The sequence below is a fragment of the Hyphopichia burtonii genome (genome assembly GCF_001661395.1).
Source record: "Hyphopichia burtonii NRRL Y-1933 unplaced genomic scaffold HYPBUscaffold_6, whole genome shotgun sequence".
Classification (NCBI taxonomy): domain Eukaryota; kingdom Fungi; phylum Ascomycota; class Pichiomycetes; order Serinales; family Debaryomycetaceae; genus Hyphopichia; species Hyphopichia burtonii.
Window position 1 is genome coordinate 948546 of NW_017963733.1, and position 9030 is coordinate 957575.

At 35.8% G+C, this 9030-nt stretch overlaps 4 protein-coding genes across 4 annotated transcripts in view; 1 reads left to right on the forward strand and 3 right to left on the reverse strand.

The window, feature by feature from the left end:
• Nucleotides 1-69: 69 nt before the first annotated feature.
• Nucleotides 70-5229, forward strand: ESP1 (separase; the record flags this gene model as incomplete). The annotated part of the gene is made up of 1 exon (XM_020223668.1): nt 70-5229. One exon carries the CDS (start codon nt 70-72, stop codon nt 5227-5229), a length of 5160 nt encoding a protein of 1719 aa, XP_020075324.1.
• Nucleotides 5230-5359: 130 nt separating this feature from the next.
• HYPBUDRAFT_153700 (TauD/TfdA dioxygenase family protein) lies at nt 5360-6957 on the reverse strand. Its single transcript, XM_020221680.1, has one exon. It carries the CDS (start codon nt 6697-6699, stop codon nt 5416-5418), a length of 1284 nt encoding a protein of 427 aa, XP_020075325.1. The 5' UTR covers nt 6700-6957; the 3' UTR covers nt 5360-5415.
• Nucleotides 6958-7460: 503 nt separating this feature from the next.
• On the reverse strand, nt 7461-8876 carry HYPBUDRAFT_153701 (uncharacterized protein). The gene has a single exon (XM_020221681.1). It carries the CDS (start codon nt 8485-8487, stop codon nt 7486-7488), a length of 1002 nt encoding a protein of 333 aa, XP_020075326.1. The 5' UTR covers nt 8488-8876; the 3' UTR covers nt 7461-7485.
• Nucleotides 8643-9030, reverse strand: part of HYPBUDRAFT_223972 (uncharacterized protein) — a 4382-nt gene continuing 3994 nt past the window's right edge. The window contains exons 2-3 of the mRNA XM_020223109.1: nt 8902-9030; nt 8643-8813 (exon numbers count right to left, since the gene is read on the reverse strand). The exon at nt 8902-9030 is cut by the window's right edge and continues 2 nt beyond it. Coding sequence (XP_020075327.1) covers nt 8798-8813; nt 8902-9030 — 145 coding nt within the window. The 3' untranslated portion in view covers nt 8643-8797. The remainder of the gene's footprint in view (nt 8814-8901) is intronic.

Sequence of the window (9030 nt, forward strand, 5' to 3'; positions counted from 1 at the left end):
GAAAGCTCTACTGGTAATTAGATATATATCTGCTGCTTTAAAGAAACTTTTGAAGAGAGGAATAGGAGAATGCTGGACTCGTTGCCGGATTATTCAGTGCTCAAACAGGTATTCGAGACATGGCAGCAAGAGGCGCCAAAGGTCCTTCAACCTTCCAATAGAAAAAACCTACAGCTTAAGGTGCTTTCCAAGAGTGATTGTATAACATACGCGTCGACGTTCATAGAGTTGAGCTGGGGTCAGAAGTCGGTGAAGAAGTATTCGCAGGAGCAAGTTCTCGAGTTGGCACCTATGGCATTCAATTGCATTTATAGTCTGCTCAATGATAGAGAAGAAATCTTTCGAACAATAAAGAAACACCAGGTTTACATCATTGATTTGATTGGGACGAAGAAGTTTGAGCTGGCGCTAGGCCAAATAAGTAGCGTAAGCAGGATCCTTCGTAAGCTTGTTGGTATAGATGCCGATATTGAAATCAGAGATACTTTTGTATTGTCATGCATTCCAAAATCTTCAAACTTTGAAGATGATCCTCAACTCGTCAGCATAATTATTGCATATTATTTTTTGGCATTTCAATCATGGCTTCAGTATATCATTGCTAATCTTAAGGTGATTTCTCAAAATAAACACCCGGTATTGAATTTCTCCCTTTTCATCAAGATAGCATCAGCTTTAGATTCTTCTGGCGAATTTAGTAAATGGATGAAGCATTGTTATACTGAAAATGTGGGCAAAAAAGAAAAACATTTTCAAAATCAATTGAAAATCATTTCAGGGTTTATTAAAACTCTTACCTTTCTCAAAACAAAAATAGATAATATAGAATTGAAGACGTCGCTTTCAGCTTTTGAAATAAAATTAATAGAACTACAATGCATAAGTCAACAAGAGATTTCTTTAAATTTACTTGAAAAGATTGAACTAAACCATTTTACCATCACATTTATAAAAAACCTTCAATTGGTTTCAAAAGACTCCAGTATGGCTAAGAGACTTGATGATTTATTAAATTCTCAAGATACTCTTCCATCTTCCATCAATTTAATAGACACTATAGAGACTGCTTCCTCTCGACCCAACATTAATACAATGAGGCAACTCTCGACTGCCCTCTTGTCATTCCCTCCTTCACCGTCGCTATTCAAGGATTCTTATTTCTTATCTTCTTTCAAATCCCTGAACGAAAGAATTACACAATATCATAGTGATTTTGCCACTACTTACTACTCCTTAATCATTGACTTTATTACTCAAGGCTTTTTGGAATTGGAATCGATTTCCAAACAGCATTTACAAGTTCTCGATCCAATAACCATTTTCATTAGAAACTCTATCGATTCTTTTGAAAAAGATTCATTCCCTCTTATTTCAAAATTTTTGAACTATCAGTATTTGGTTTTTGCAAAATTTGGAGATTTAAAAAGAGTACGTAATCTTTCTCATCTATACTTCAATTTAGGTAAAAGAAACCACTCTTTTGATTACTGGGAAAAATCTTTCGAATATGAAGTCTTCATTTATACATATGGCAAAGAAACTCAGACTGATGAAAATTTATCGATCCTTCAAAACAAACTTGAAAAAATCCTTAATATTTTGAATGATGATAATAAACCAAAAGATTGTTGTGTTATCATTTCAACTTTCCTTTCTATATATGAAAAGGCTAAAAATGTTCCTAACGAAAAAGTTGTTTCAGCTGTTAATTTATTTGATATGCCATTGATCATCCAATTAATAGTAAAATGCTTGGTATCTGATAAATCTTGTCTGGTTTATCTTATAGGAAATTCTAGTTTGTTATCAGACAATATGAAGGCAGTATTGTTTATAAAAATTTGTCAATTTTTGGAGAAGTCTAATAGCGTATCACAGAAGACTCTTATAATTAATGAACTAGCTAGAGATTTATATTTGTCCCAATTAGATGCAACAATTATTTGCAATTATCATTATTATATTTTAAATGGTGTTCAGTATGAGATGTCAGATGTTCGTGGTCCCGACACTCAAGTATTACTCTTTAAAGGTGGAATTGAACTACAAAAATTGGTTCACTCAACCTCATTCAAAACTAGTGAAATTTATATCTGTGTTGGTTTATTCAAAAAATGGCTAGAAGTATCTGCTGAAAGTGAGGTTTTACTCTACAGAGATTATGAATTTGAAATATTGAAATCTTTCGTTGCTTTCTTGAACTTCAACCAAATGTATGATGAATTAATTGAATTCTGCGATTTCTATAAAGCTAACAGAAATTTTGAAGGAGTTTGGTTTCAAAGAGTTAAGCTTTTTTTGGACATTGAATCCTGTGACGCTAGCTTAAGATTAGGGCTTATAGATCAAGCGCAGGAATATTTAAGAGCATCAGGTACCCTATTGAAATACTTATCAAACTATACAACTAACGACAGAAAATTAACTAAAATATCAAATCAAGATATTGTCCACTGGAAGCTTCTCCAAATTAATTGCTCCATTTTGATGAATAATCACGAACAAAGTGTCCAAAGATTTAAATCAATAACTAAATTTTTGGAAAGCAAATCCGAATTCAACTTAAAAGAACATGTTCCTGGTATCACCATAGAGAATCGTTTCATCAATATGATTTTGCTTGCAAAACTCCACATTTCTACTTGTAATCTCCTAATTCAATCAAACCAATACATTGAATCATTCATTGGCTGTAAAATGACATTAAAAATCCTTCATTCCGTCGTCAAAAAGCTTCCCAATAATATTCCAAAAGATTTTTATAATCACATGAAGTGGAAAGCTGCGGATTTGTTATTTCAATGTTATGAACTAATACTATGTGTGATGAAGCATTTGGGAATCACCAGAGATTTTTCTTACTATATTGGAGAAATAACAAATTTGAATTCTTCCATATCTGCTCCTTTTTCAAAATGCATTAATAATTATTTTGCTGCAAAGAATCAAATTATAATTCACGAATTTGAAGATGCTTCGATTGAGTTGAAGAAGGCTTCTTCCAACATTCAGCTTCTCAATGAAAACTATTTGAAAGCTCCGGAAGCTCAACTAAACATTATGTATAAAGAACTCACCGGAAATCTGGCTGTACTGAATGACACATTGGACTCATGGAATTTGTCCGATTTAACTAAGTTGTTACATAACGATTCTCTCAAATCCTCCTTAGCATACCTTTCTGTGACGAAGTTTCCAGTATTAGATTCAGCATATTTACTTTCCTTAAAGGGTAAAGGTCAAATTGAGTTTTTGGACGAGGATGTTTCAGAAGATAAACATAGGTCAGTTATCAAAATTTTGATGAAAGTAAAAAGAGAGCTATTTATCTGTCAGCTGCTATTATCATCTTTACCTCTTATGTCCACCTTTTTGGACACTCCATCGTCAATTCCATGCATGTCTACAAAGTTTGGTACAAAAGCTGATTCCGATACAGTATCAACTATAGTCGATAAACTAATACAAACAAAGCTGATATTATTCAAATCAGCACAACGCGGTTACTTGAAGTTCCTTGATAATCATGAGTTGCATGATTTTGGTAAGTGCCTATCTCTTTGCTTATCGCATTTGTCGTTAATTAGAGAGTTAAAACCTTCTTCTACCTCTCATTTAACCCGAACATTACTTTATTTACAGGACCTACCACGACAATATCCTTTTTCAAATGACAAGCGGGCATATGCTATGGATGCGGAAGCAATTATAGGAACTAATGAACTTTTACCTAAATTTTGTCCCCTCCCTATCGAAACAGATAACATAGATGAATCTGCCGATGTGTTTATTTCAGAATTAATTAGCTTTTTACCTAAGAATTGGTCGGTGATCACCTTAGATATCTGTCCATTGAATGGTGATCTTTTAATATCAAAAGTTACCTCCTCTTCTTCAATCCCATTTTTCTTGAGACTTCCATTGCTGAGATTCAATTCAAGAAATTTCAAGAATATAAACTTTTCCTTTGGAGACTTAGAAGTTGAATTTAAGACGCTCATAGAACAAAGTGCATTATCAACGAAATTCTCCACAACTTCCCAAATAAAAACTAAAGAGGATCGCAGAAAATGGTGGAAATTGAGATTCGGCTTGGATATGAACTTGAAAAACATGTTGGATATAGTTGATAAACATTGGATTGGAGGATTTAGAGGAATCTTTACTACGAACGATATGTCAGAAAATGAGATTTTTACAAATTTCATAAGGGAGTTAAACAATATATGGCAGGATACTCTTTCAGTTGCCTCTATAAATTCTTTCGAGATTGGTTCAACGGTGGCATACTTTTTTTATAACCTTGCTCAAGATATAGATGATTTTTGTGAATTTGCCTCACCAGACTTGGATGACCTTATACACTTTGTTTTGGAGACAAATAATTATCATCACCAGATTAACATATTTGATTTGGTTAATATTGATCAATTGAGATCATCTTTGCTAGAACTTTTAAAATCATACTCCAGTACCAAAGAAGCAATTAGGGCTTGTCAAATGTCTGACAAAGAAGAGCACATTGTATTGGTCCCAAGTTTCAAATGCAACTTCTTTCCCTGGGAATCACTCGAATGTATGAGAGATCGATCTGTGTCAAGAATGCCATCCATCTCTTCGACAATTCAATTGTTGAAATCTAAAAAGAGCTTGAAAGTTTATTCAGAAAACAAGAATGAGTTATTTTACTTGATCAATCCTGGAGGTGATCTCACCCGTACAGAAAATAAATTTAAACCCTTATTTCAATCAATTGATAATAGTTATGGAATGTTTGGAGTAAAGCCACAAGAAGAGAATTTCGTTGAAGGATTATTGACCAGTGATCTTTTTGTCTATTTAGGACACGGCGGCTGCGAGCAATATGTCAGACCATCATCATTATTGAAAACAGTCAATTCATCCCCCTCACAGAAACTACCACCTAGTCTTTTGGTTGGTTGTTCCTCCGGCAAGCTTCATTCAAACGGATTCCTCGAACCAAATGGTAACGTTTACGATTGGCTTATTTGCGGATCGCCGATGATATTGGTAAATCTCTGGGATGTAACTGATAAAGATATTGACTCGTTCAGCTCGTCAGTATTTGAAAAATGGGGGTTGCTTAGTTCCTCTAGGACTGACTTTAGCATCTCTGAGGCAGTTTCTGCGTCCCGTGATGAATGTACCTTAAAGTACTTGAATGGGTCTGCGCCTATAGTTTATGGACTTCCTTTGAAAATTAGGTAATGTATGTTTTTTTAAAAAAGAAATAAAAGGCACACGTTCAAAGAGTAGCTTCTTATAATCCACCGTAGCTAAAAGCTCTTATGAAAAATTTAATCTTACACATACTTAAAAACATAGCTAATCATAATTTAAAATATTTGTTTAAATAAAGGTTGAGTAATGGAGAGACTCATCTGGATTTCAAAGCTAATTTGATGAAAGTTCAAGGCTTTCACGTTGAGATTTTGAATTCGGATCGAATTTGACTGGACCTAAAGTAATAACTCTTGTTCCATGTCTTTTTTCAGTCTCATCATGTTCATCAAAAGGGATGATTACGTGTTGAGAAATACGGTTATCCCATATAGCGGTAGTTTGCAGACCTTCAACGTTTGGCTGCCAATGAAATCTTACCTGAATATCCAAATTTTTCTCGTAAACATTGAAAAGGAATTCCAAAATAGTTTTAGATTCGTCAGGTTCTAAACCCACAATCCTGACGGTCATTGAACGGTTGACATAGAGTGACTTCCATCCGGTAACAGGATGAGTGAAAACCAAAGGATGTTCTCTTTCGATATATTTTGGTCCTCTTAAAGGGTTTTCTCGATCAAGGTAAGTATGAGCTGACCTAAATATTGCAGTTTTACCGTCTAAAAAAGCTTGAAAGGCTGGCAGAAGCTTATCGTAAGCTCCATATCCAGAAGCCCATATAGTGTCACCGTCGTATTTAGGGAAAGCGTCTATTGTTAAGGAGGTATAAGAGGCTGGATTACGTTCATGAACAACATCCGTATGGAAAGAATATTGTCGATTTTTGAAACCATTATTAAAGCCATAGTATTCCTCGAAGAATTTTCTCCATACAGTTGTGATACCACTACCTTTAGCCAAATCTTCAGTTGAATCTTCAGTGATATTTTCGCTTAAAGGAACGTAAGGGGCTTGAGGGTGTCTTTCAATTTGTCCCCAATATCGACCAATTTCCAATTGTTTTTGAGGCGAGATATCTTGATCTTTAAAAAAGACAACAACTCTTTCGGCAACCAACAACGCTAATTCGTCTCTTTGTTTGTCGGTCAATTCAGAAAGCTGTAAGCCAACAAGTTCAGTTCCAACAAATTTGGTTAAATGCTTAACTTCTTTTGCAGCCTTGAATAGAGCCTCTTTTTTTGGATCGGCAAATTTAGCACGATCCTCGAAGGGATAATCTGTATTTCTTATTTCAAATGCTTCATCAACATAAGTTGGGATATCTTCTGGATTTGGAATAATTGGGTATCCTTTTGATAAATCGATTCCGTGTTTCTGAAATCTTCTACGAGTTGAACCAGGTAATTTTTCTACCCATTCTTTTGCAGTTCCAGCCTTAGGTGCATTATTAGAAGAACCATGGCCAAGCGGTTTCAAAGAAACTAACTTACGAACTGTTTGGTCGATTTCATTATCATGTTCTCGAGGAACTATACTAGCAGCAGTAACTGGAGCCATATTCAGTATATGGAGAAGTATAATTTAGTTGGAAATGATTTTGAGGGAAATTCATTTCGCTTTTATAAAATTTCAGAGACGGTTCAATGTTCCGTTGCCGTTTAGGGAGTACCCTTTAACGTACATAGCCATATACGAATGGTCTTATAACAACGGACTGTGGATTCATAAAACCCAAACCCGTAGTCAAAACTGAGGTTGGGTGCGAATTTAATATTTTTATTTTGGTTTATCTTTATTACAAGGGCTGTGGCTGCAATATCAATATTACAAATCTAAAATGTAGTTTTACTATAAAACTCCAGAGATAATTGGCCATGGTTGCTTAAAAATTCTCGAATGGTATTTAGCGTACATCTATAAAGCGATATAAATGTTGTTTATCAAATACTTGGTATACTCAAGCCCTACTTCCAAGGTGTTTCAGATAACTAAAAACGAGTTGGCTTGTGAGCTTCGAACTGCTTCGGGTTTTTGAGCTACGCCGTAAAAGCATGTCGTTGAGCTTTAACAACCTAGTACTTGATGATAATTGCAAACAAACGTGTAGAAAACTACGTCGGTAGATATTATTAATTTTTTATCATATTCTATAGATCTATAAGCATTAATATAATGCAGTGAAAAAATGATTTGGACGTGAAAAAGAAAGCAAAAAAAGGTGAAAAAAATAGCTTTTATTATGAAAACCCAAAAACTTAGGGTATAATAAAATAAACCGAAAATATTCGACAGATCGAATAACAAAAACGTGACAGAAAGAAAAGGTAAATCATCAGGACTTCATTAGAGGAAAATACTCAAAAATAAAGCCAAAGCACTGAGAATTGTAGGAATTTGGATTGTTACACCACCATCATAACTGATTACAGAATAAGAAGCCATATTTGGAGACTTAGAAGTTGAAATGGTTAATGTAGTACTGTCAAATTTGGTATAAGCAGCTGCAACTGACTGGGAAATACCTGTGACTTGAGAATCAGCATCTCTAGTTGATGCTTCATTTGAGTCAGCAGCATTACCACCTAGGCTATTATCAGCTTCCGGGATTGACGATTCTAAACCACCAATTTCATCTCCAGAGGTCGATCCATCATTAGAGTTGTATCCAGGTTCAGACTCATCATTCGAGCTATTTCCGAAGTTGTTAATAGAGTTAGATCCTTCGCCTGAGTTAGATTCAGGTCCATTGTCTAAGCCTTCTGGGCTCGGGGAATTGCCCGAGTCAGGGCTTATTAATGATGATGACAAAGACTCTGGTACTGAAGTACTTGAAATAAGTTTCCTAATGCTAGAAGAAAACGCACTTGAACTTTCAAGAGACGCAGTGGTTTGAGCGATAGTCATACTTGTAACATCAGGGGCTGAAGTGCCACTGGACGATGCTAAGAGAGAAGTGGATCTAGTCAAAGTGGATACATCGGGAGAAACAACATTCGTTCTGGTGCCTCGGGTAGCTGAGGCGCCAGTAGCTTCACTAGCAAAGGAAGCAGATACTGAGGAAGATGGAGAGCCAGTGACAGAAACGCTGGCTCTAGTAAATGAAGCAACAGTAGTCAATGAACCGTATATAGTAGATGAAACACCTTTGGTTAAATCCATAGAGGTAAAACTTGCAGTTTGGGAGATTGATGAAGCAGGGAACTTATGACCAGTTCCCGATACTTTCCTAACACTAGAAGGAGAATGGATTGAACTAACCGGTGCAGAAGATACCATAGAATCCGTGCTGCCGACAACTTTAGTAGCCTCATCCGGGAGCACAGATGCTAAAGACGTAACCGACATAGAAGCCGTAAACGAAGACTCTTTGCGATTTCCTTTCCCACTAGATGATGGTAAACTAGAAGAAACAACAGATGCCGATACAACAGCAAACGAGAATCTCGAGTAAAGACCTTGACAAGACGATGCTAAAGTTGACGAAACAGCAGAAGACGAGAATCTGGAGTAAGGATTTTCACTAGATGATGGCAAAGCTGATGCGACAACAGATGATGAAGCAATAGATGATGAGAATCTAGAGTGAGGAGCTTCGCTGGATGATGGTAAGGCTGATGGAACAACAGATGATGAGAATCTAGAGTAAAGATCTTCACTAGATGAAGGCAAAGCTGATGCGACAACAGATGATGAAGCAACAGACGACGAGAATCTAGAGTAAAGATCTTCACTAGATGATGGTAAAGCTGATGAAGCAACAGATGATGAGAATCTAGAGTGAGGAGCTTCGCTGGATGATGGTAAGGCTGATGAAACAACAGATGAGGAGAATCTAGAGTAAAGATCTTCACTAGATGATGGTAAAGCTGATGAAACAACAGATGATGA